A 26,844-nucleotide genomic window follows, 5' to 3' on the forward strand; every position below is an offset into this window, starting at 1 on the left:
TTCATGGCATTGGAGTATGTGCTTGTCAGGGAAGTTTTATGTTTGAGGTTCAGGGAGAAGGTGATGGCCATCTCCTCTGAACGCTTTCAGATGCCTCGTTTTCAGACCGCCACTGGCACTCTTCCAGGAGGAGGCCTGGCCGTTAGATAAGCTTAATATTACGGTGGCCATTTGCAAAACAGATGAGAGCAGAAATAGCAAGAGGAAATGAGAAACCTAAGAAACCTGCTGAAACTCCTTTCAAATAAAGATCCGACCTTAGAAGGAAAAGGCTCAGATCCTTCCACTGAAAGAAAAGACTGGTGAGCATAAGTTTTCAGCTGCTAAAGCTATAACCACTATCCCGAGGGAGGTAAAAGCACCGGTCAAAGAAAGACCACCGCAAGTGCCAGCCTCAGGAAACCTAGGAGACATTGCACTTGTTTCTTTGTGAGAGTCCGCACTGAAGTTTTCAGGTATTTCCAGATAGGATCCACTTGCTTCTGCTTTCAGGTCATCTTTTGATGATGAAGCCCATGGCCACCCTGGTGAAGAATCCTGTTTAATAATCCATTTTTTGCGAGCATTTAAACAGTGCCACGTGGCATGGGAGCGTTACGCCACTTGGCGACTTGACAGATGCCACTTGGCAGATCCTGGCTGAGGCCCATTCAGTTTTTTGTTCCTCTTTTAATAGCTGACGTCTCCTTTGCACGAGCACTTGGAAATGTTGTGACCAGCGACCCTTGGTTACGGTGTTTTCACTATCAGGGTTTCACATGGAAATGTGGTGGAAACGGGAACGGGGCTCTCTCCACTGATCATTTCCTGGCAGAGAGAAAATATTAAGTCATCTTTTTTTTTAATCAAACAGTCTCACCTGAGTAAATATTCTAGCAATTCCAATTTTTAATTTTATTATCATAGCCTATTGCTCAAGCTGTGTTTTCTGACTTTGTGGCCATAATAGGGCTATGAGCACACGAACATTTCTCAAACTGGCATTGTATTCGGGTCCTTTTACATTTCCACACATAATCTGCATAACATTATTAAATCTTTCCTGTACATTATTTAGCCTCTGGGATCAAATGAAATCATACATAACTGGAACTCTTTGGGCTTTGACAGATGTCCTCTGGCAGATTTTTTGCAGAGGTTTAACTTCTTACTGCTCTCGGCTATTTTCTTGGCCTTTTCCTGGAATGGGGACATATCTCAGCTGCTCTGGTGGAAAACGCTATTGTCTTAGCTGTTAAAGATGATAAAAGCGGGCTTGAGTTACTGTGCCAGACTGAACTTGGAAAGGCTGATGTAAAGGTTTGGTCCTTTTCACCAGCTCACCTGTGGGAAGAGACGGAGACGTGGCCCTGGAGCTGCCCGGAGCAGCTCTCACTGCCTTGGGAGCACTCACTCCTTGGAGGAATACTTACAGCATCTAGCCTCTGGTCCATTTTCCATAGGAGAGCACAGAGAAGCTGGGTATTCAAGCAGCGAAGGCCATAACAAAAATACTTAACTTTTGGAGCTCCTTTCTGTAAGCATATAGATCCTTGGGCGACCTGTCTGCTGTCTCCTACTAGGGGTCACGAAGGCACCCAAAGTAACACCATACCTGGATGGTAGAGGGTTTGCTTCCTTTCGTCTATACACCTGCAGAAGACTTTTTATGTGAGGGAGAGCTTTTTTTGCTGTCTTGGGTATTTTGTAAACAACCTCTTTACTAATGAGAACGCTGGGCTTCAGGTCTCTACCTCTGCATAAGTTACCACACTTTCTACAGATTTGGGCTGAATACAAATAGTCATTCCAACATCCCCATTTTTTTTAAACCTCTGTATCAACCCTTTAACAGGAAAAAAAAAAAAAAAAAAAAACCTTCTAAATGCCATCACATTTTAATGAGCTCAGGCATTTTTTTGAACAATTGAGCGTTTAAATCTGCGAATAAACCTCAGAATGTGTCAGTGCCTTCAAGAAGCGTGCTTTAGTTGTAAGAAACCACAGCTGCAACAATAAGATGGAAATTTGACACACGCTAGGTTGAAGGTGGCAAGGATTAAAGGTAAGGAATTAGGAAAGAAAAAAAAAAATACAACCTTGCCGTGTTGAACAGAATACAGCCCATAAATCAATGCCTAACTTTGGCTGAGCTTCGCGCTGTGGAAGTATGCAGTGTTGCAGCCTCGCAGTTATCAGTATTTGTCATCTCGTGTATCAGTACACATGCCAGATGCAAAAGAGGGGCCCAGAGAGAATATGGGGGATGAGGAAAAGAAAATTAATAATTTCAGTGACAATGTACGCTATTTTGATGTGAAACAGAACTTCTGTAATATTTCAAGGGACTTATATATATATATGTATGGGCAAAAGCTGTTGGAAATAAGCCTCTGACTTCAAAATGCCTGATTAAAAAGAATCCTGATAAGCATTGAGAAGAGACCAGCTGGAACTTTGATTGCAGCTATGTTTTCTTCTAGATGTTTATTTCTAGATCACTCGTGCAGCTGCTTTTATCTGTTCCTTAGAAGTTCTCGTAGATTTGAGGAACCATTAGCTGTAAAAGTAAACATCAGCTCTGCTCTGTTTTTCTACATCTTCTTGAAACCATTGAGGGGGGGAAAGATAGCATTAGACTAATGCTGAACTAGATCAGACATAAGTGGTGCTTTGAACGGCTTTTTAGCGTTTCAGGCTCCACCTGCAGCTCTATCCATAAGTTATTTCTAATATTCTCATTTACCAAGCACATGTAATAGCTCTAGGAATGACAACATTATTTCCGAGAAGCTGAAATTCATGTCTTGCTGTGTTTCAAAGGACGGGCACTTTCAAGTGTGCCTCCACTATCTGGGTGTAGGCACGGTCCCGAAAACCGATTCCACTGCCTTTCAGTCATCTATAAATATTATGCTTTGGACAAAACAGATCTGCAGTTTTGGCTCCACTTCACTCTATTTTGTTATTGGGATTGTTTAAGTGTTCCTTAATAACCGTGGTTTTGTATTTCCTCAAGAGCTGTCTGCTTGGAGACTGGAGAAAGGTCAGGGTTAGCCCTGCTTAACCTGCTGCTGACCCTTGGTGGTGGTCCCCTTCGCAGAGCTCAGGAGTGCCTGCTCTGGCTGCAGGCTTCCTCTCACTAAGGGTAAGATGCTATGTTATGTGTGCTTGTCCCTTCTTCCCAGCAGATGTTCTCACCGTGCCACCTTGGGCAAAGCCCTCTGGCCAAGTTCACAGTGACTTCTCCACCCTCAGGTCCTACACAAGATGCTTTTTGTCCAAAGAACCTTTCAGGTGGCATCAAGAGTCTTCCTTTCTTAGACTCAGAAGATGTTTTTCCATTTACTGTAAGGAGCTTCAGATTTCTCTGTCATTTACATTTCTGCTAATGGTGGAGGCTTCCTCTCGACTTTCCATGGGCACCGTCCCAGGCTCCCTGAAGGTCTGGGCTCCTTGCTGCCCTCACAACGGGGGGCTCTCTCTCCAAACCATTTTTTGTTCCAGAGCCTCTGCTGCTCCCCTTCATGCCTGAAACAGCCTGAAACAGAGCTATGCCTAGGCAGGCAGCCTCCGACAAGTGCAGTGGGGAAACTCAACAGTCCTGACTGTATTGGAGCAATCAGCAACCAGCAGGACAAATGAAGTGGAAAAGGGGAATGCGTACTGCCCTTGGAAGTCTGTGGTGTGGCTGACAGTATCTCCTGCCTTTCTTCATCGATCTGCGAAGCTGAAAATAGCAGCCTGGAGGCACTGCTGTTTCTGCTGCAGTGCAATGGTCCAGGCTTTCAGCACTTCTCTTGTGGCTAAAATAAGTTCTGTTGTTGAAATGAATGGGCTTTGTATTTTTCTTGGAAACCGTTCCCAAAGGGGCATTTGGACGAGCGCTATAACCAGCTAATAAGTTTCCCCAGCCTATCGTGAGTGAGCAGGTCAAATAAATGAAACAGGCGGCGCAAATGAGGCAGATGTGCAGTAACTGCTGATGTTCTTTACCAGCCGTACCATGCCGCCTGGCACGGCCAAAACAGGGGAAACGTCTGCTCACTGGTTTTCATCCTCCTGCTTACCAGCCTGGGTGGGTCCCTCAGTTGCTTTTGAAGGGTCTGGGGAAGGAAACTAAGGGATGAATGCCAGTCCTCTGAGCAGGGATCCGTGCCACTCGGGAACAGAAAGCAGGGTTTGTGAGTAAAGAAGGTGGGAACGCAGTGCTTGGTGTCAGCTCACACTCATCCTAGATTTTCCTGCTTTCTGGCAGATCCATTCCTGAGCTGATCCATCCTCCTTCTCAGCCACTGCTTTGACCACGCAGCCTTTCTGTGCCCCAGCCTGACCTTGCCCATGCTCCCAGGTGGCTGTGGACACTTGATTCCCTCAGAGATCATGGCAAAATATCTCTTTTTCCCATGCCACGGACTAGATCCACACCTCCCTGCTCTGAACAATCTCAGGGCACACCAGCATCCTGCCTGCAGGCTTCATGGAGCACCAGCCGTCCTTGCACCCACAAGGCCAGCACCCATGCTGCTGCTGCTGAACCTTGCCTGGAATGGTAGCTGCTTTTTTTGTTAGTTTGTTTTTTTGTTTGTTTTGTTTTGTTTTGTTTTTGTTTGTTTTAAATAAACTTCTTTTCATGTCTTTATTTTGGTGAGGATCTAACTAGTAATGGCCCTGACTCAGAAACTCTTTAAGAAAACAGTGAAATAGGTGCTGAGCATGTGACTTTGGCATATAAAGAAGCTGAAGCACCTGCCTAGGTACTGTCCTGGCTGTTGTGACGAACTTAAGCATACACTTAAGTGCTTTTCTGGATCATATCCAATAGATATACAGGGTAGCGTTCAGCCTTAGACAGCCCTCATCTTTTAGATGCCTCACATACCTTTCCGGGGTAAGTTTTCCCTCAATTTCCTTGTCTTTCAGAAATCTTCAATCCCCCTTTTTTTGCTAATTTTGCTGAGAAGCGCAAGGTTTCATCAGAAAGGTTCGTCTGCCCGTCGTGTGGGCGAGTCTGCCCAGGAACAATTGGTACTTATTCAGAATCTCCATTATTGTGCTTTTTTTCGAACGAGATGCCACAAACAATTGGAAAAGCATGCCGAGATTAATACAGACAGCGCGCACATCTGTAAGTGATGATTTGCATATGCTCGCACCGTGCTTATAGTACTCTGGAACTATCTGAAATGCTCCGTAGTACCCTGCTTTATAACATATCCCTCGCCATAGCTCAGACACGGAGAATGTGTGCTGGAAACAGGAAACGCACACGGGGAGGGTAGGTAAAAGGGGATTACGGTGTACACGTATTCAATGGAATAGCCCCGGTTTCGGAGTATCGTGCTGGCATAAACAAATCCCTGGTCAGCCCGCAGATGTATCTAATGACCACGTGTAATAAAGAAAATACTCCAGAGGAGAGCGAGTTATTTAATGTAAGGCACGGGATGAGATGTACGTGCCCCATTCTCTGCCCCCTCCGAGTTCTCCCGTCCTAGGTGAGTTACGAGGCACAAGCCCAAAATCACAGCCGCCCTCCTTAAACCAATTTATGGCATCTCTACGATATTTCGCCCGCATTTCCCCAATAACTCTTGGCTCTGGGACTGCACACCTCGCCAGCCTCCCAGCCTGGAACAGCTGCTCAAATTGGTGGGTTCCCGAACCCCTGGGATCCCCCGACCCCCCCGGGAGCCCCGGCTCCCTGCCGGAGGCTGCAGGCAGCCCCGACGTGCGGCACCGGGCTCCGAGAGAGGGGAGAAGGGGGCTGCGGTGCCCTCCTCCACAAACACACACCGGGCACGGGCTGGGGCCGTCGGGGGGGACCGCCGGGGGTAGAGGCCGTGGGCGAGGGGTGGCGGAGGCTGAGCCTCCGCGGGAGGCGCGGAGGTGCAGCCGCTGCGAATTCCCTTTGCTTTGCTTCCCAGCTCATCGCGGCGATGTTTTACGGGGGAATTAGTTTGGTTTTTTTTTTTTTTTGGAGGGGTGATGCTACGAGGGGATTTTTTTTTTGGGGGGGGTGATGCTGCCAGGGGATCGCCCCCGCCGTGTCCCCCTCCTGCCGCTCACCCGTGGGTGTTGAACGCTGGCATTTCGAGGCTGCTGTGCTAAAAATATCAATAAAAACATCAAAAAAAAAAAAAAACAGCAACAAAACCAACAACAAAACAGAATAAAGCCGAGGGAAGTAGGTGCTGGCTCGGTCACCAAGAAACACCGGCGGAATCGGGTGCCAGATAGACGGGCGGTCACTTTTTTTTCCTTAAAAAAAAAATGAAAAAAGATAAAGAAAAAGAGAGGAAGAAAATAATAATATTGAAAATAATAGAAGGAAAACGAACTAAGCCCTGGGTGCTCGCTCCGAGCCGTTTAAGGCACCGGCCTGACCCGGGGGGGGACCCGACCACCGCCCGGGGCCGGGGGGCGGCGGGGTGACCCCGGCGAGGAGCCGCGGAGCCCCGGGGGGGGGGGCACGGCGATGCTCTCACTGCCCCCGGGCTCGTAGCACCGTCGGAGAACCGTCGGGGCGGCTCCCGAAGCGGGCAGCACCGTGGCGGCAGAGCCACCGAGAGCCCCCCGAGGTGTCCCCGGTGTCGCCGGTGCCGCAGCACCACCGGCTGCGCTCCCGGAGCCCCCTTTCCCCGACGGCTCGGCCCCGCATCCCAATGGGGCGTTTTTCCCCGTCGCGGTTTTTTTTTTTTCTTTGAAAAACCTAAAAATAAAAATAAAAATTAAGAAAGAAGAGCGAGAAGACCGAGGTGACTGCGGAGCTGCTCGACGGCACACGCTGCCGGCAGCCGCCGCCGTCCCGTTCCCGGGGCCGTGCCGAGCCGTGCCGTGCCGAGCCGAGCCGGGGGGGGCGGCGTGCACCCGGGAGCCCCCCAGGGGGCGCTGCAGCACCGCGGGCCGGGTGCGGGGCTCCCAGGCCCCCGCCGCACCGCCCGGCACCGCCCCGGGCACGGCGCGGCCGCGGGCTGTGCTGAGCAGCAGCAGCAGCAGCAGCAGCAGGAGCAGGAGAAGGAGGAGGAGGAGGAGGAGGAGAAGGAGGAAGGCACCTGCTCGGGACGGCAGCCCCGAGCCCCACAAGCCTCTGTGGCCGCTGCCGTCGGTGCCAGCCGGGCACCGCCGTCGGGGGGGGCGCAGAGGGGTCGGGGTCCGACGGCCCCCTCCCCCCCGGGGCTCCCCGAGGGCTGTCGCCGAGCACCTGCTGGCCGGGGACAGCGGGGGACAGCCGGCCCGAGCTGCCCGCGGGGTTCCCCGCTCCCCCGGACCGGCCCCGGACCGCCAGCCGTCTGCGGAGCCAGCGGCCCGGGGAGCTTTTCGTTCCCCTCTCCTGCTTTTGGGTTCGGAGGCTTTTTTTCGTTTGGCCGGCCGGCTGGTCGCTTCCCGAACTCGGGCTTTTGTTTGTTTGATTTTTGTCTTTTTTTTTTTTTTTTTTTTTTTCCCAACAAGTGCGGCTTTACTTTGCCTCGCTGGAAAGGCGAGAAACGAAGGCGGAGGAGAAACAACCCCCTCCGGCCTTTTTGTCGACGGGGAGGGGTCCCCACGGCCCCCCGAAAGGCTGCAGCGCGGGGTGGAAAAGGCGAATAAAAACTCCCGTGGCCGCTTCGTTCTCGACCAGCCGGCCCCGAAGCAGGATGCGACCCCTCGGGGACCCGGCACCCCCACCGCACCGCGCCGCTGACCCCGGCCCAGCCCGGCTCGGCCCGGCCCGGCCCGGCCCCGCTCCCCGCGCCCCGTCCCGCACCCAGCCCCGCAGCGGGCTCCGGGGATCCCCGCTTCAGGCTCCCCAAAAGTGGAGCCTCCCCCGCCGGCGTTTTCGGGTCGGGGAGCCCAAATGCCGTTTGTGTGTGGGGCCCGGATTTACAGCGGCGCGTTCCTTTAGGATCAGGAGCCTGGGCTCCTGTCCCCGGCGCGGGGACACGTCCAAAGCTGCCCCTTGCCCACCCCAAGTTGGGATATTTTTTCTCCTATATACTAAAAAGAGAAAAAATTCCCAATGCAAACGTCGCTTGCGTCCTCTTCTCTTCAGCGGGCTTGAATTAAACGCCACACAGCCTACCTTGAGCCATTTTCAGAGCTGTTCGCACACGCCATTTCTCCTCACATCTTTTTACACTCAAAGCCTCGGATCTGCCGGCCAGGTTATACAATAAATCCCTCCCCCACTTGGGATTTCAGTAATGTATAGAGAAAGATAACGTTCTTATTAAAACTCCCTAAAACCCCGGCCCGGAGCCTTGCGGAGCGAGGAGCGCAGCGCCTTTCGGAGCCGAGCAATCCGGAGTGAGGCCGAATCCAGCCCCAGCTCCCCGGGCACGAAAACCGAAACCGCTCCGCAAACGCCCTGCCTGCCCCAGGTGCGGGGCTGCGCGGGGGCACCCCGCACACCGATGCGTCCCCCCCCCCATACACACACAAGGATTTTTTTCCGCTGGTTTTCGCCCGGTGGCTTGCTGCGGGGAAGGCCAGGAGCTTCCAGGAGGTGGTGGCCCGGAGGGCGACCCGCCATGGCGGCCGCGCAGCCCTTTGGACGTGAGCGCTACCTGCGCCTCCCGGTCCTGCCGGGCCCCGCTCTGCGCTGGGGGGGTTTGGGTTTTTTTAGTTTTATTTCACACCGGGTGCTGAACAGGGCATAGGGTTGCGGGGAGCTCAACGGGGCCGGCGGCGGGGTGCGCGCCCCCGAACCTCCCCCGGCAGCGGCGCTGCGGGGGGGGGGGGGGGGGGCACAAGTCACCTTAGGTAACGCCGCGCTGGGGGGGGGGGGGACAAGGAAAAGGGGGGGCGATCCTGCCCCTTTAAAGCCCAGTTGCTACCCAAACACGAGTAAACAGCGGGGCCGGCGTGGCGGGGCGGGCCGGGGGCGGGCCGGGGCGGGTGCGCGGCCCCGAGCGCGGGGCTGAGCGCGCCGCGGGGTGGGCCGGCGGCGGGCGGGCGGGCGGGGACAGCGGCTCCTCGCCACCACTCACCGCTGAAATGTGATGGACCGGGCAGGGGGCGGCTCACACTCGCGCCGAGCCTCGCCGGGCTCGAAGGCAGGAGGCGGCTTTACACCGGGACACGCGCGGCCCCCCCCCAACCCCCGACCCCCGACCCCGGCCGCCAGCTGCAGCCCCCCACGTCCCCACCATGCCGGCCGCCGCCGGGTCCCGGCCCCGCTGAGCTTCCCCCCTACCCCGCCTTGCTGTGGATGTAATGGCTCCGTGAAGGTGCCGCCTCGCTTTTGCCCCGGGAGGCCCGGGAGGAGCAGCCCGCTGCGGTAGGTAGGTAAGCGCTGCCCGGTGCCGTCGGTGGGAGGGGGGCGGCTCGGCCGTGGGGTCCCCGAGAGCCACCCTTTGGGCACCCCCTTTCCTCTCCCACCGCACCCCGTTAAGCTCGGTGGAGGTGTTCACGCCAAATTCCTGCCGGGGAGGAATTTATATATATATATATATTTATTTTCCCGGGGTCGCGCTGGAGAAGCCCCGGCTCCGTCGAAATAGCCGGGGGTGGCCGCGGGGGGCTGGAGGGAACCCGGGGAGCACCGGGGCCGTTCCCCGGCCCTAAATCGGAGCAGGAGGAAGGGGAACGGCGGCCCGGGTAGGGTCGGGGGCAGGCAGGTAGCGAGGGGCTCGCCGTGGAGACAGCAGGCGTCGTTCAACGAAGCGCCCTGGATGGGAAGGGAAAAGGAAGTGCCAAGGTTTAAGTAACATCCGTTTTTTGTTGACTTTCCCCCCTTCACCTTGGTGGAAAGTGGCCTTAAAAGCCGGCACGGGGACGCTCGGCGGTGTTTTTTTTTCGATAGTTTTTAATGGGGTTTCCCCCCCCCCCCCCAGAAAGAGCAGCGCCAGGCGTAGCGCGGTTGGGGCAAGGGGGGGGCACGTGGAAAAATTGGGGTTAAAAATGGGGGTTTCGGCGCTGGGCGCGCTCCTTTCGCCGAGATTTGCGGGGTCCCTTCGCGGTGCCGAATGAGCCCCGGAGCCTGCCGAGGCCGGGAGGGTTTTTCCCCGCTCCTCGGCGTTCCCTGGCGGAGTGGGAGCAAGGAGCCGCCGCTGCGAGGTCTTTAAAAATAAGGGTTTCCGTGCGACCACCTCCCTGAAGAAAAAAGAAATATAAAAAATAAGAAATAAAAACGTCGCTGTGTGCGCGGGGTCACCCCCATAACGCTGCCCTCGGGCTCGCTGCGGGAGCAAACGGGGGGAGCCGGGCAGCGGCGAGCCGCGGCCCGAAGAAAACGAAAATGGGAGCGGGGAGCGCTCGGGGATGCCCCCCCGAGCGGCTTCTCCGCGTTTCTTCTCCACGGGGCCAGCCCGGAGCGGTGCAGAGGCTGGGGGCGAAGGGGTTTCGAAACCCATCCGAGGGGCCGAGGCTGCGGGGAGCCGGCGGGGCAGCCCCAGCCCTGCGGCGGCCTGGAGGGCTCCGTGCGGGGCCAGCTCGGCGGCCTCGACCTTCCCTTTTACTCCTCTTCTTATTTCGAATCGCTATATTTTTTTTTTGAGCGGTGTGATCTATATATTTTTTTTTATTTTTTTAAGGATAAGGCCTTTTGATTTTTTTATTATTATAATTTTTATATTTTTATGTTTTTATTATTTTTGGAAAGCACGCCTTGCCAGCCCCTGCTCCCAAACCCCAAGAGGAGCTGGCTCACTCCGCGGCCCTCCCAAAGCTCCGCTGCGAGCCAGGAGCCCCTTTCCACGGCTTGGGCCGGCCGCTGGGCTCCCGGCACCGAAGCCTGGCGGCGGGACCGGAGCTTCCCCCGGGCCTGGAGGGAGCAGAGCGGCTCCAGGGGTCCCGGTGCAGGCCGCCGGGAGGAGCGGCCCCGACGGTTTCGGGCCGGAGGGGCTTGAGCGAAAGCCACCGACGGCCGGGGAGGCCTCGGGGCCGGCCGTAGCCGGGGTGGCTCGGCTGGGCTGTGTGGGGCCATCTGGAAGGGATCTGAACGCAAAGTGGATTTATTTAGGACCGGCAGCTCGGGGAAGGGGGGTGGGGGGGTGGGGGGGGCGGGGGTAAGGAGGTGTGCGTGTGGGGGGCAGGAGCCGCTTCGCTCTCCCTCGATTATCTTGATAAATGGGTTGGTGTTGAAGGAAGAAAAATAAGCAGCCGAGAGGGGATTAAAAAAAATAATAATAAAATAAAAAGCCGCCCCCCACCACCACCCCGGGCCCTGCCTGGGCTCTGCGCTCGCACCCTGCGCCTTCCCGGGGCGGGGTCCGGGCCAAGGAGGGCTCGGGGTCGGGGCCTCTGCGGCCCGGGGACTGCGGGAGGCCGAGCCGAGGCTGGCAGCGAGGCCGGGGGCCAGCTCGGGGCAGGGGGGGACAAGAGGGGAGGCCGCGGGGACCCCGAGGTGGCCGCGCTGGGACCGCGGGGACCCCGCGGAGCGGCTCCGGCTGCGCGTCCCGGGTGCGTTTCTCCGCGGTTTGTCTGATGGGAGTCAGGCTTTTTTTTTTTTTTCTCTTTTTAAAAAAATAGTATTTTAAGTTTCGGTTGAAGGAGTGCTTCTGGGAGGGCTATTTTGATGATTATTGTTGGTTTTTTTCACGCTTTCGTTTCTGCGGGCGCAACCATCGCGCCGGTGGCGGCCGCCGGCGGGACGGGGAGCGGGGGCAGGAACACGGCAGCGGCCCCGGCAGCTCGCCTCGGCCCCGGGGGGAAAAAAACCACGCCGCTTTCAGTAAAAGTCTCTCTCTCCCCTCCTTTTCCCCTTTCTTTCTCCCTAGGATTTTGTCCCCGTCTCAAAAGGCCAGCAGAGGCACCAGCTCCGGCGCCCCGGGAAGATGGGAAGCAAGGCGCTGCCGGCCCCCATCCCGCTGCACCCATCCCTGCAACTCACCAACTACTCCTTCCTCCAGGCTGTGAACACCTTCCCTGCAGCTGTGGACCAGCTGCAAGGTCTGTACGGACTCAGCGCCGTGCAAACCATGCACATGAACCACTGGACATTGGGTTACCCCAATGTGCACGAAATCACCCGCTCCACCATCACGGAGATGGCGGCCGCCCAGGGCCTGGTGGACTCCCGTTTCCCTTTCCCCGCTCTCCCCTTCGCCACGCACCTCTTCCACCCCAAGCAAGGGGCCATCGCCCACGTCCTCCCGGCCTTGCACAAGGACAGGCCCCGCTTTGACTTTGCCAACCTGGCCGTGGCCGCCACGCAGGAGGACCCCCCGAAAGTGGGCGAGCTGGCCAAGCTGAGCCCCGGACTGGCGTCCCCCCTGTCGGGGATCAGCAAGCTGTCCCCGGACAGAAAGCCTTCCCGGGGCCGCCTGCCCTCCAAGACGAAAAAGGAATTCATCTGCAAGTTCTGCGGCAGGCACTTCACCAAGTCCTACAACCTCCTCATCCACGAGCGGACCCACACGGACGAGCGGCCCTACACCTGCGACATCTGCCACAAGGCTTTCCGGAGGCAGGACCACCTGCGGGACCACCGGTGAGGGGCAGGAGCAGCGGGGGGAGGGGGGGTGGGGTGGGCTCCGCATCGCCGGGCTGAGAGGGAAGGCAGCAGGGACCTCCCCAAAAATAAACCCAAATCACCCGGCTGCCAAAAGCTGAGCCCTGCGGGGTCCCGGGCTCTGCTCCGGGGGGGTGGCAGGGGTGAAGCCGTCGCGGGGGCTGCTCGGAGACCCCCTTGCGAAGCGGGGTCCTGCTGGAGGTGGGGGGGCGAGGCGGGACCCCCCTGGCTTTGCCGCCGGGCAGAGGAACGGGCTCGGCCGCCGCCGGCGGAGCTTCCCCGGCCGTGCGGCCCGAAGCCGGCCCCGCAGAGCGGCTGCGAATCGCCGGCAACGTTTTGAGCCGACGGTGTTCGCCGTAAAAAGAGCAAAATAAATAAATAAATAAAATAAGTTAAGCAAAAGCGGGGCGAGGGGTTTTGGGGGGGAAGGGAGCCGCGTTGTCCCCCCGCGGTCCCGGCAGCGCCGCTCACCCCCGCGGTTGCCTCCCTGCAGGTACATCCATTCCAAAGAGAAACCCTTCAAGTGCCAGGAGTGCGGGAAGGGCTTCTGCCAGTCCAGGACCCTGGCGGTCCACAAAACCCTCCACATGCAGGTGAGCCCGGCGCTGCCCTCCCCTTTCCTCCGCTCGTGTGCCGCCGGCACGGCTCGGCACGGCTCGGGGCTGCCTCGGGGACGGGGCTGCGGCTGCGGCACGGGGCGGCGAGAGCCGGGGCTTCAAATCCGCGGCCGCTCCGGGCTCGCTGGAGGCGGTGGGGAGCGAGCTTCGCTTTTGGTTTTATCCGCGCAGCCCTTTCGGGGCTTTTTTCGTTGACGGCGGGGGCTGCGCGGGGGCTGCGCGGGGCCGGGGCTGCGGGAGGGGGGCGCGGGGGGCGCCGGAGCCCCCGAGGCGTGGGGCAGGACGCGGCCGATGTCGCCGTGTGTCCCCCCCAAGTCCTGCCTCGGGCGGCCGCCCCGCGCCCGTGCCGCTTTTCCCGACGTTTCGAAGCGTTTTTGCTAACGAAAAGCGCAGCGATACGCGAAAGGCAGGTAGTTTGTGAAGGATTAATCCTTTGCTTGCTTCAAATCTGAACAGGAATCTCCACACAAATGCCCCACATGTGGAAGAACCTTTAATCAGAGAAGTAACCTGAAAACTCACCTTCTTACCCATACAGACATCAAGCCCTACAACTGTGAGCAGTGCGGCAAAGTGTTCAGGCGAAACTGTGATCTACGGCGGCACAGCCTAACTCACACCCCCCGGCAGGACTTCTAGAGCAGCCCGGGACCCCGCACCCGCGCCCGCAGCTCCGAGTTGCTCATTTTACTCAAGGACTGTATGGCAGAAAGTCACAGGCGTGCGCGCACACACACACACACACACACACACACAACGCAGGGCAGGCTCAGGGGCCAATCTTTCCTAGCACGCGTCTGCAAAACTCGTTTAAGAGAGCGTGGACTGCAGGATCGGGCCCCTCTCCAAGCCACACCGAGGCGTAAAGCTACTCCTTGTAGATACTCGCGGCTCATTTTAGAGCTCTGTACAGAAATGTGGTTTTCGTTGTTTGTTCGTTTCGTGTTGTCATGTCAGATGCACGGCGATAACAAATCCGGGAGTCAAAGTATCTCTTAAAAAAGTGTATTTCAAAATAAATCCTTTTTTTTTTCCAAATACCTCCTGCCTGGTTGTATTATTCTCTGAACATTTGGGCTTCTTTTTCCTGCTGTGTCGATGCAATGGTAAAGCATATTGAATAAATTTCCTAGTCGGGTAATTGTACTGTCACAACAATTTTGGTGATCGCTTTTGTTTGGCCTGTTTCACTGTTGCTTTTGTGTTATCTATTGTTAAGTAAAATGAAAGTGCCGTATTTGAGAGTTTATAGCTCTATTACTTAATACTATGAATGTCTAAATATTAACTTCTGTACTTTTATTATTTTCCCGAACGAAATACGTTTTTTTTTTTTTTTTCTAAAAAGAAGAGAAAGAAAGAAATACTTGCAAATAAACAGATCTTAGGAAATAATGTATAGAGCCCTTCTTACGCCAAAGCGGCTTATTAGTAACTTATTTGCAATCAGCCCATGTATTGTAAAAGTCATCCCTTTTGTGGAGATTGCAGGAGATAGTCCCCTGCCATTAGACTTTGGACACGGGCAATTCACCCGCGTAGACAGGGACTTTATCCCACAGAAGACGATTCCTTCCCCACCGCTCGGTGAGCAAACAGCGAGCCCCGAGCAACGCCCCGGGACCCCGTGGACCCCTTGAGGGCCGGGGGCTCTGGCAGCCCCCGCCTCGTGTCGCCCCCCAACCCGTCCTTTCCCTCCTTCCCCTCCACCGAGCATGGGGGGGGGGCCGGGAGGAAAGGGGGACCCATGCTGGCTGCTCACCCCAACGGGAGACCCTCGCCCCCCCCTCTCCCCCCAGTTCCCTCCTTCCCTTCCCTGGGGGGCCCTGCTTGCAGGTAGCAGAGTGGAGGCATGGAGCCTCCCCCCGCTTGTCGCCCTTGCCAGTGCCTCTGGTCATCCTGTGTTGTTCCCCCTCCCCTTACCGTGGGGAGTTTTGGAGGTGCATCCCCCTCCTCTGCCACCCTTGTCGCTCCCAGCACCCTCCTCCCCCCAGTTTAGGGCCCCCCAAGTTCTTCTTTTCCAGGCTGGGGACACCCGTCCTGCCCCCCTCCTCTCCCGAAGTCTGGTCCAGATGAGGAGAAATCTTCCCCCCTGCCCCAGCAAGCTCTGACCCCGGGGGGGACCCTCCTGGCCTCAGCTCAGTAAGGGGGGGCTCCACTCCCATGCCCCACCATGGCAGGTGCCAGGCTCTGGGATGTGTTGTGCTTTGGGGACAGGTCCCACCAGGTGTAGGTCAGCAGATGCTGACCGGGCTGGGGTGGCTGCGGTGTCCCCATGCCCATCCCTCACTGGTCCTACAGCAGGGAACCCGAACCCTGCTAATGAACAGCAAGCCAAAACCAGCAGTGCCTGAGCTGTGGTCAGGCCATCAGTGCTGAAAGGGCTGCATTGCTGCTCGCTACCCCGCACAGGGCTGCGGACCCCCGAGCCAGCCCCACTCTGCCCCAGGCCAAGGCAACCAGGTGGACTTCCACTGATGCAGCAGGCGAGGCCATCTCAAACCCAGCCAAAATTTCCTAGGTGGACAAGGCCTATCTCTCCGTCTGCTCCTGTCCAGCAAGACAGAGAGGGAAAAAATTGTCTCTGCAGCCAGAGATACTGGTCTGCTGGCTGTAGGACAGCTTCCCTAGTCTAAGTTTAAGGGCCATCTGCTCTCTTCACCCCCCTTGTCTGGCACCCCTTCCCTTGCCGGGCTATCACACCCCAGGGGCACCCTTGGTCCCCCCAGGGCTGGCAGCGTGTCCTCCCTCCCCAGCACACCCCTCCACCCCAAGCTCTCTTTGCAGACATCCCTTGCTCCCTCTCTGCGGGCATCTTCCCAATATCTGATTTCTTCCTGTCTGACTGATTTTTCTATTCCCAGTGCATTCCCATTCTCCCAGTAGGTTATTTCCTCTAAGCTTCTCTACCCTTATTGTTCTCCGAGTTCCTGTCCCCAGGCCCTTTTGTGTCCCCAGTTTCTTGTTCTCAGAACCGAGTGTGCACAGCAAGGCTGGGATAGCTCTGCTCGAGTAAACACCCCTGTCAGGATACATATGGGCTTATTCTGCTCCTAGGCCAGGCTCAACGCGCAGTTTGTTTGGAAAGAACTTAATCAGATGAACCATATCAAAGGACTAAATTAAAACGATTGCATATAGCTAAGGTTTTATTTAATTGTTTGGGGTTTCTTGTTTAACAGTCTTCCCACTGAGCAGACACAGACTGTAAATTTATCTTCTCGGGATTTCAAAAGTTCAGCGGACGGAACAAAGACCAAAGAGCTGAATAGGGCAGTGACAAGTATCTCCAACAGTCGGTCCCTTGGCTGTACTTTAAATTTAAACCAGTAGCTATAATCTTAAAACGTCAGGGGTTGATTTAGTGTTTCTCTTTGACATCAATATACTTTCCAATGGCACTGACATGCTCCATTCACTTTTAAAAGATTATCTCTTGTTGGGAAACTTCGGAGACAGCTATAAAAGACACGTTACAATATATATGCGGTTCATTGTGTTTAGCCCTGTTTGGAAGAGAAACAGGTTCTGTAAAGCTATCTCTGGGGCAGGGCTAGTTTTCTTACAGCCATAAAGTGCCATCCTGAATTTCCCAGTGCAAACACTAAACGCAGTAATATCCCCGTTACTGCCATTTGTTTCTGTACAAAGTACCTTTCTTCCCCCCAGAGCTCTGCTCCAGCACACGGTGCACAGCTACATGCTCCTGCCGCTTCCCAAAGCACCTGCCTCTTGCTTCTGCCTGCTCCTCTGTCCCTTGTTGTCCCTTTATTTCCTGCACTGCGACTCCCGCTCCCGTGCTAGCACTGCTCATTCTGCGCCTTTGGCTGCGTTATAGACAGCAGACAGCTGTGGTGAGCAGCAGGCAGAAGGGCTGGCCGTGCTGGGGACAAAACGCAGCAGATAATAGGATACTGCAGTCACAATCTCCATTTTTGGGGGCCAAATCAGACCAAAAAAAAAAAAAAAGTCATGGTCCTTGAAGTTACATCTACTAACTGAGCTCTTTGTACATGAGTTGCTGGAATGAATGCTGTTGTGGCTGATGGTGGAGCAGCTCGGTTCAGCTGTGTGTGCGTAACGCTTTGCTGCGAGGGCTTCTCCCGCACAGCACCTGCAGCCCACGCTGTTCCACACTGGCACTCCACATGTCAGGGCAGCTTTGCTGACAACACCATCCCCTGTGCCAGTCCCGCCCCAGGACCACAGAATCACGGATCCCAGGATGGCTGAGGCCGGCAGGGCCCTCTGGAGCCACCCGGTGCCACTTGTGCCCAAGCAGGGACACCCAGAGCAGGGTGCCCAGCACCACGTCCAGGCGGCTTCTGAAGGGCTCCAAGGAGGAGACCCCCACAGACAGGCACAGCCTGGATCTAAATGGGGACAGCACAGCAGCACCCCAGGGATGTGGCATGGACATGTGGTGCTGAGGGTCCCACTATTTGAATCAGTTCATGCCCTTTGAGTAAAATGCATCCAAATTTTTAATTACTTGAACTTTTTCTCCCTCCCACCTCCTTCCCTTTTTGAACCTGCCCCTTCCAGCTTCCACTTGTTGCCTCCTCCAGCTACAAGCTTACACAAGCTCCTCTCTCTTCACTAACCCACACCTCTCTTTCCCTGCCTGGTACCTCTCACACTCTGCCAGTCCTTCCTTGCCCTCCTCAGCAAGGATAGATGCCACATCCCCCTGTTGCTCAGGTGTGCGTGCAGGTGCCACAGGCAGACCCAGGCCACTTCAGTGACACCAGGTCTGGCACAAAGCCACCAGCATGGCCCTGGGAGCCCTGAGGTCAAAAGGAGTGAAGGGTTTGTGGTGAACAAGAAAAGCTGCGTGCCATCCCCAAGATGTTAGGACACAGTCAGCCAGCTGAGCTGCACTGGTGGTGGAGAGCCTCCACCAACTCTGTGCTCATCGTTCTGTAACTGCACAGAGGCTCTTTGTGTAGAAGGGCAACTTTGTTTTACTAAACTACGTTACACAAGCATATGTAGCTTTTATATTAATATGTTTCCAGCTCACAATTCCCTCCTCATAGCATCTCTTTTCCTCCCTGATTACAGAAGCTCTTGTATCTTCTTTTTCTTATTTATAAAAGTATAATTATGGCAAACACAGGGTACCTATTAGCCAAAAAGTTATTTTTGTTGAAGTTATTAAATACTTAGATTAAAAAAACAACATTTGTTTACTTCCAAAATAAAGGCATGGCATCTGAATAAAACATTCATTTAAAACTCCATTAAAAAAAAAAATCCAGATGCAGCTGTTAATTTGTGAAACTTTGCCTGAAATCTTCTAGGAGAAGAAATGAGAAATGTAAAAATCTTTATGCCAAGGGCAGCATTTTTTTTTTTCTAAATCTGTGGAATTAAGGAAATGGGAGGTATAGGCTTCCCCCCCACTCCTCCCAGCCTCTCCCAGGAGGCTGAGCACTGCTCGCAGGGTGCAATTTTCAGCCACTGCTTGCAGCTAAGCAGGAATTTCTGATGAGTGGAGCAAGACCTGAAAATGTTTGGTCCCCAATGCGGGGGCCTCACACCTCCATCCCCACATGGCTGAGCTGGAACTGTGCATGACTGGTGCCAGCACTGTGCTGCCAGTGGGACACTGCCTCTCCTTTTTTCCAGGACAGGGATTAAACTTTGCATTGCAGATTGGCTTGAGATAGCGATTTAAAACTTTAAAAGCACGAGGAAGGTGCTGGGCAGTCCCCTGGCTGCATGAGAGCAAAACAGCCAGTCTATGGGCCTTGGTGGCCCATCCACCACCACCTTGCTCCCGGCAGGACCCCGGCAGCAGCAGGACTTCTGCTTCCCTGAAATTCTCCTCGGATCCAGAGAGTGGCTCCATCGCCTCACAGGGCTGCGGGCTGAGCCTGGGAGAAGGCTGCAAACCCCAGTCCTTGCAGCTTCCCCTCGGTGCAAAAAAATCCCCTGGACTTCTGGCTTTGCAGATGAGGAACTTCACCTGGTGCAGGCGCCGAGCACCCTGCCGGCGCTGCGCCTTGCCGTAGGCAGTGCTGAGCCTCCCGCTCCTTGGCAGCGCGTCAGACCGCAGCTCCTTTGAGAGGGCTATTCTGCACGTCGGGGCATTTTGAAGACCTGCTCATTCATCTGGGGGGGAAGGAGACATTGATTGATTGATCGATTGGTTTTCTTTTTCTCAAGCGTAAGAGGAAGTAAGATTTTTTTTTTTCCCCTTTTTCCTCTGAGCTTATTTACGAGGCATTGTCTCTGATACTGCCAGCTGACATCCTTTGGCATCACCGCCACTCAGTGCACAGAAGATGCCTCGAGGTGTGTCAGTCGTGCTTCACGTCAGCGTGCCTTGATGCACCTCCTTGGCTGGGATTGAAAGGTACAGTTTCTAAATCTCCCGGTGACCCATTTTGCATGGATCACTGGTGTGCTAGAATGTAGCTGCTCCTTCCCATCGTGTTAATGCAAGTTCGCCCGTGTTCAAAGCAGGCACGTGCCATGCTGCGCACATGGGGAGAGCTCGTACTCAAATCTCTGTGCAAAATCAGCACAGCCGCCCCAGGTTTGGTATTTTCAGCACAAGTTATGTGCATTAGGTGACTTTTATTTAAACCTTTTAAATGCTCTGACTTGATAAACAGATTCAGACAGCTGGCCCCTGTTCATCTGAGACTCGCTGGGGGTTGAGCAGCTAGCAAATGCTCCCAGGCTAGTGGGCACCCCTCCTGCTGGGGGCCCTGCTAGGTTAGGTTGGGTGGTGATGCCCACCGCTTGGTGTGTGAGCAGGAAAAAGACTACGTCGCCTGCAAACTCAGCACCACCTAATGTCACAGGCTGCCTGCTGGCCTGCCCCTTAGGCCTGCCCTGGGGACAGCAATAATTAGCACTTCCAGAACAACCCTGAGGCACCCGTGATGTGCAGGCACAACCCTGAGGCTGTGCAGGCCTGTCTGCCTCTGTGTGGGGCTGGTAAGGAGGGCAGCAGGAAGACAAACTCTCAGGGGTATTTCTAGAAGGCTCCAAAGCCTGACTGTGATGGAGGATGGGATTCAGAGGCGGCTCCGGCCTCAGGGCCTGCTGAGGCTGCCTATGGGGCAATGCAAAGGCGGCTCACCCGCAGGCTGCCCCTGGTTTTCAGCTCAAATTTAAGTCCGCCTGACTGGGGTATAATGTAAACACCTCCCACATCCAGGCCAGGAGCTGGTTCTGCTGGGGTGAATCATGCCACCATGCAAGCACCCCATGCCTCTGCCTCCTATTTCCATGCTGTGGACTCATTCTTCCACTCCATGGCAGAAGTGGTGGCAGCCAAGAGGCCTGGCCCCATTCTGCAGAGCAAAGGCATGGACTGCCACAGAGAAACCCTAGGAAAACATGGAAGCTTTCAAGATTTCACTTACGGAGATGGCAAAATGAGTCTGGGTGGACAAGTTAGATCCTTCTCTTCTTTCACAATGTGCCAATTATTCTTTAATTCTCTTCCACAGAGAAGTAGGTCTTGAAATTAATGTTGCATTATGAGGCATGTGGCATCTCATACCATCACGTCATGTTCTTGCTAAGCTATAACTGTATCTTTGTCATGACTCATATTTTGAACTGCCATTTAAAAAAATAAAAATTATCTAACTGAACAGTTCATCACAGGTTCAGCTATGGGCAACTCAAATGTTTCTGAGTCTCATTTGTCTAGCTAAATAAAAACAAACAAACAAACTCTAGAAACACAAAGTTTTTAATGGAATATTACATAGTGCTGTAGTCGCTTGGTCCTGTCCTTTCCTGGGGGCACAATTGGCTCATTTCCCTAAAATAACACAATAAATGACAAATGAGCTGTGATTATGATGCAGGAGCTTGGGCTGGAGCTGTAGACTTTGCAGCCTTCGCTGAAGACTGGCCCTAGAGATGCAGCATTCAATTTGTTTGCTTAAAGAGTGTTTTCCAACTGGGAAGTGAGGATATGGGCAGATGAACAAGTTACTGCAGGGAAAACAGGGGGTGTGAAAGTTCAGCATCTCAACTACTGCCAAGAAACTGCTCTTGTGTATTCTTTAACCCCCTCATAAACACGAATTAACTTTCCCTCTCCCACCCAAAGGATGAGATGTCTGGCTTTTGCTACCAGGTCCTGCTGCCTACAAGAGTGCACATGGATGCTTGCCACCCAAGGGCTACCCAGCTGCAGGCTGACACTACCTTGCCTTGCAGTAACTTGTTCGTGCCCCAAACTCTGGGGTACAACCAGTTAACTTCCCCAGAAGCCCCCCAGTGACATCCTGATCCAGGTGAGAGAGCAGCACAGGCGCTTCCCAGCTCCCCGGCCTTTGCCCTGCAGCCACTTGCGCACAGCAATGCGGCCTGACTGAAATTCTTCAAGTTTCAGCAACAGGAAATTGCAGATGAGAGAAAGAGCTGTAAAGTGCAGTTATACGGTTTCAGTCGCAAGCTGTGAAAAGTAGCAGCTCCCCAAGCTCTCAACCTTAACACTGCTATTAATACTATAATATTCTAATAGCACCAAGATCAATGGAGGATCAGGGCCTTGTTGAAGTAGACACCCTACCAAAACCACTTGAGAACCCCCTGTCCTACCTTCACATAGTTTGTAGCCAAAGCATGCCAGCAAGTCCCTGAGCATGCTGCAATACCCTGGTCACAATAAAGAGGGTGAGAAAGACTATTTTATTTTAAAACTTGTTTTTCAGAAGCTATCTTTGCCAGGTAGCAGCTGAGGCACTCTGGAACACTCCTCACTGGCAGTGAGGGATGTTGGTCAGGGGCCATAGGAGGAGAAATTGAGTTTTTGACTGGGGTATTATTCCCTCTCCTTGGGGAGCCCCAGAGACTGTTCTCATATGTGTGTGGTTGAAGCACAGGTGGGGAGAAGGCCCCTGCCTCTAAATCAGGTGGGCTTTCCACTGACTTGAACCTGGCATTGGACCACAGGTCCTCCAGATGTCCCTTCTAACCTAAACCGCTCTGTGATTCCTGGGGGACTTGACAGCCCTCTGTTTTCCACAATTTGGACAGCTTGTGGCAGCACAAAGGCTGGTCAAGATGTTTGACAACCCCTAGGTGAGGGGTGGAGGAGCAGGGCCGGCTGGTTTCTCCATGGGCATGGCGTTGACCCTTCCTGCTCCCCAGGCATAACAGGCTCCATCCTGGGAGCGAACTGGTTTCTATACGGGACTCGCCATCTTGATCCAGTTTGGATGGGTCAAGACATGTTGAGACATGCCCTTTCAATATGCTGCATTTTATTAAAAACAAAGTAGCTGTGGGCCAGATTGTAAAACTAGGTGGGCCTCATTTGTCTGTCCCTACTGTAAGCCAATGAAACCTTCAACATATCCAAACTCTCACCTTTTTACCCATTTGAATGAAAAAGCATCACTAATAAAAGAAAATGACTCACCTAATGCTAAACCTGAGCTCTGCAGATCAGCTTTGATCAAATTCACTGACATTTGGATAACTGCGTTATTATAACTAAAACATCTTTTAAAGTTTTTTTTTTTTCCAGACGCTCATTCTTTAAACTTTGCTTTGATCACTACGCATATCCTTTTCAGCAGAAATTTGTCCACAGAGGGTGAAGTTTTTTCATTTGTTTTTCATATGGATTCTCTTTCCTTTGTTCATATTTTAAATCAGTGAAGCTACCCTTCGAGCTAACCCTTATAATAAAAATGCAGCTACTGTGTGGCTTTTAACAACTCATTTAACCCATCTGTGTCTCAGTATCCATGTTGCCAGCCCAGGGAAACTAACATTTATGTAATGAAGTTGATCGCAGGGCTTAATTAGATATTTTTTGTAGGGATAAAGTAAACATTTCAGAAGGGCTGAGTTAAGTGGTAGTATTCACTTACGGTAGTCTAACACCACCAATTTGCAATATGTTACAACAGCAGTGTTGCAGAATACTGTATAAGAGAATTTTTCTTTCAGAAACTACTTCTGAATTAGCCTAAGCGCTCCGGTTTCCAAATACTAGTCGCAATCTGAGATGATTAAAATAAATGGAAGTAGGAATGTGTCAAGGCAATTACAAATGAAAAGACTGAAATCTCTGGAGCTGGAAGGGCAAAAATCCATCCGTGTGTAAATATATATCCATATATCAGGCTCAGCTTTAAATGCCGAGGAAGATAAAATTAGACTTTTCTTTTTTTCTACAGAAAAAAAATTCACACATCTAGCTGTAAAGTTTTGAGGCAATACAATTCAGGTCGGTATTAGGAAAATGCATTTATAACTGATTCTCCCCTCTTGAGCAAGAAGAAAGACTATTACAATTTTATTTTGCTAATTATTATTTAGTGTTATTTAATTATCCAGCTGGGCAAAGTTGACATGGGTCATTCATTCCCAAGGTGGGCAGCTACCAGGCCCTTGAGTCAAGGCAGTTCTTAGTGGTGTTTTTTTATGGCATGGGCAGAGTTCTTGTTATAGCCTGTAATAGTGATGGATTAGCAGCAAATAATCTTCAAAACTTTCAAGTCTAAAGCTGCATCGCCTTTTACTCTAGTCTAGAAACAAGCGAGAGTGTTCAAATAACATTTGCTGGTGAGATTCTTCCTCGGTCTTGCGCCAAAGTGCCGTTTTTAAGGCTCAGACGGCTGCCTGCACGGCCATTTTGCAAACACGTTTGCGTGTCATCTGACGGGGTGAGCTGTTAAACTCTGCAAAGCTTCTGTCACAAATAAAACTATTTATGAGCGTACACATTTGCAAAGATCAGGCCCTGTGAACATGAGCTCCACATCAAGCTTCTTATGGATTGTTTTCCCAAAACACTTTAGGCTTAGGATCTCTATTAATATAAATCTGCTTTAAACAGGAGATAGTCATTTTTTAACAGACATCCTCTAATATTTTCATGATGTGGCTCATACCTTAATAAATAGCAGTTGCGATGCAGATCTAGCCATTCAGCCCACAGTTGCAAAACATATTTGCGGTAAAGAGAACCCTTGCCGACATGGAAAATTAATATTAAGAAAATTAATATAAGGAAAATCTCTAATGGGTTTTTGTCTGTGTCTAACACAATTTAGCAGTTAGCAGAAGGAAGAAATTTAGTACCAGGTGAGTAGCCAGCTCTTCAGAAACCATGCCTGGTTGACCACGTTTGAAGACCTGCTGTTTTGACCTACTGCATCAGGAGGAATATCTGCTTTGTAAACTACAGCACGAAGCGTCTCATGCAGGATCCAGCCTGACAATCTCAGCTGTCAGAACCTTGCTCACAAAAAAAAAAAAAGTCCCTTGGCTCGAAAGATTTTTGTGTCGATGCCCTTTCTACCAGTGGAAGTGTTTTCTAAGAAGTTATAGGCAGGCAGGAGAGCAGATTCCTACTCCGACCCACCTACAAGTGACAGAGAGGAAAGAAATGTTGACAAAGGCATCTGTCAAGTCCTCTGGAAAAGCAGAAGTAGCAGTTATTCCAATAAGAATGGCTGTTCCTCTTATTCATTGTGCTTTTAAGAAGCGTCGTGTTGTAGCAAAGGGCGTTACATAGCAGCTCAACACAACACGGCAGGAAACCCTGGGTGGGAGAAAACCTTCTCTGCCCCAGCCCCTTGCTGCTGCCACCACATCGCAGAAGTGTCCTCCTGGCAGATAATGCTGCATTGGCTATTGGCTTCTATTAAATGGGTTAGCAGTTATCTGCTTTTTGTCAGTACACTGTATTTCTCTTGAATCATGCATGGAGAAAATCTGGTGTATTTTTCCTCTTTTTGCCCACAGGAAGGTGTGTACTACCCCTCTTTATTTCCTGGGGACTGTGGATATTTCATGAGGTGGAGGCACGAGGTATCTGAGATGACAGGACAGACATCAAGGAGGCAGAGAGTTCTTGGAAGAAATTCCCCCTCCTTTTTTTTTTTTTTTTATTCTTTATTTAGACAGCTTGAAATAGTGGTTTTGTTTTGTTTAGCTCCTACCTAAATTCCTTGAAAACAATACTTAGAGAGAGGGAGGGCTTTCTTGGTAAACACTGTGTATTGTCTGCTTCTTTTCAAGGACAGGGCAGACTCCAAACAAGCCTCCTGAGTCCTCCCGAAGAGACATCAATTACAAGAGGAATGGTAGTATTTGATTAATAAGAAACATTATTGTGTGTGTGCAAATAAAAATAGCAGCATATCCGATTCCTTTCTCTTTCTTTCTTCATCTACACCAGATCGCTTTTAGCATTGGTCCCAATCCTGCAGCTGCTGCTTTTAAGCAGGTCTCACTGACACCAAGGGTGGTTGCTGACCTGCTCTGGGTACAGAATCAGGCCCTATCTTTCCAAATCCTTCCACTTCACCCTTTCATTCTTACAGCCCAAAGGAAGTGAAAAAATGAAAGTCAATTGTTTTCTGCACTTGTTTAAAATAAAACTGAAACAGATGCCAGAAGTCCCCTGAAAGTGAAAGATAATTATTATTTTCTATTGCATTGACATCATCTTTTTTTGACAAAACCTCTACTATTCGTCTCTTCATTACTGGATGTGCATGTAAACACAGAGGATAAGGCTTATTTTATCATGCATTACAAGAAGGAGCAGTATCAGGGAATTTATTATCATCCTGGAAATCCCAATCCAGAAATTTTGATAAGAATAAGGATGTTTCAGAGTTTGGCTAGCTAGTTTTACCTCTGTCAGAAATAATCTCTTCTGCGTAACTAATTCAGGGAATCTTTAGAACCGATCTATTGGCAAGGTGTTAATATATATCATTGTCTCAAATATTGGCATTAGTTTGATCGTATTGTTCAAAACCAACAGACTTGTAAAAACATAAATACTGGTGTCCATTGTGTGCTCTGCATGCCCATCTCAAACGTTTACATCCCCAAATATTTAACATAACATCATTTTGCAATATGTAGATGATTAGTTCATAACCAGTTCATATTTAAAAAGGAAACCAAGTAGTATTTTTGTCTTGGAAAACTGATACCATTAAAATCAACTTTTGTTGTCTATGTATTTTTATATAGAGTAAATAATACATAGATATTTGGACATTGCCTCCCCTGATATATATGTTGTTTAGTGACTAAAACAGTTGCATTCATCATCAATAACAGCAAAACACGAACTCAATCCAATCGCATTACAGTGTTCTGTCACATAAATGCAGTAAAGAAATGTTAATATTGTATATAATTATACTCACCATACTACTGAAGTTCTCTTTCTAGCTTTTGAACTCTCTACTGATCTCCCCTAGAAATCTATTCTATTTTATCTTGCTTAAGCTGTTTCTTTTACTTCAGAGAATTGCTGCCCCTATTCTCATAAAACATTCGACAGACCCATAAAGATAAAAATGTGCACAACGAATAGATGACAAAAGTTTATATAAAACATTATATATTGAAGAGAAGAGAATCCGTTTCCCTTTTGCTACCTCTACCTGTATATTTTAACGTTAATCAAATTATTACTATTTCATTACTACTAGCCGCAAACCCCTCATATTCATTTTCTTCTCATTTAAAATAATATTTTTTAAAAAATCCTTAATCATCATTATATCAAAATAATATGCTGATAAACATTTTAAAATGCTGATAAAATAGCACATTTGAACTTTTAGTCCTTTAGTGAATCTGAAAACAAAAGCACATCAAAAGAGAAGAAAAGCTAAAAATTTAATTAATCTTAGTCAGAAGTTCAAGCAATGAGAATATTGAAGAAACTTCATAATACCTAATATTCCCTGAAAATGTTTAAAATCCACATGTGAATATAAAATAGCCTCTTGCTTTACTTCTTTGACACAGAATTGTCAGTGGAATAAAAAGTTCAGTAACTCCTACAGGTAG

The 26,844-nt window shown here is 51.6% G+C and overlaps 1 protein-coding gene and 1 long non-coding RNA gene across 4 annotated transcripts; one reads left to right on the forward strand and one right to left on the reverse strand.

The window, feature by feature from the left end:
* Positions 1-687: 687 nt before the first annotated feature.
* Positions 688-8,317, reverse strand: LOC121065660. The gene is made up of 3 exons (XR_005817229.1): positions 8,042-8,317; positions 1,324-1,632; positions 688-807 (listed from the first exon to the last, which is right to left on the reverse strand). It is a non-coding gene; the product is annotated as an uncharacterized LOC121065660 (long non-coding RNA).
* A 671-nt stretch (positions 8,318-8,988) lies between these two features.
* Positions 8,989-14,069, forward strand: OSR2 (odd-skipped related transciption factor 2). 3 transcript variants are annotated; one of them, XM_040548596.1, is made up of 4 exons: positions 8,989-9,242; positions 11,679-12,391; positions 12,906-13,005; positions 13,486-14,069. In XM_040548596.1, exons 2-4 carry the CDS (start codon positions 11,736-11,738, stop codon positions 13,666-13,668), a joined length of 939 nt encoding a protein of 312 aa, XP_040404530.1. In that variant the 5' UTR covers positions 8,989-9,242; positions 11,679-11,735; the 3' UTR covers positions 13,669-14,069. The 3 variants fall into 3 exon arrangements, with proteins under 3 accessions (XP_040404530.1, XP_040404532.1, XP_040404533.1); XM_040548598.1 differs by having other exon boundaries at positions 8,989-9,238; XM_040548599.1 differs by having other exon boundaries at positions 9,010-9,242; positions 13,568-14,069.
* Positions 14,070-26,844: the final 12,775 nt, after the last annotated feature.

The sequence above is a fragment of the Cygnus olor genome, chromosome 2, assembly GCF_009769625.2.
Source record: "Cygnus olor isolate bCygOlo1 chromosome 2, bCygOlo1.pri.v2, whole genome shotgun sequence".
NCBI lineage: Eukaryota > Metazoa > Chordata > Aves > Anseriformes > Anatidae > Cygnus > Cygnus olor.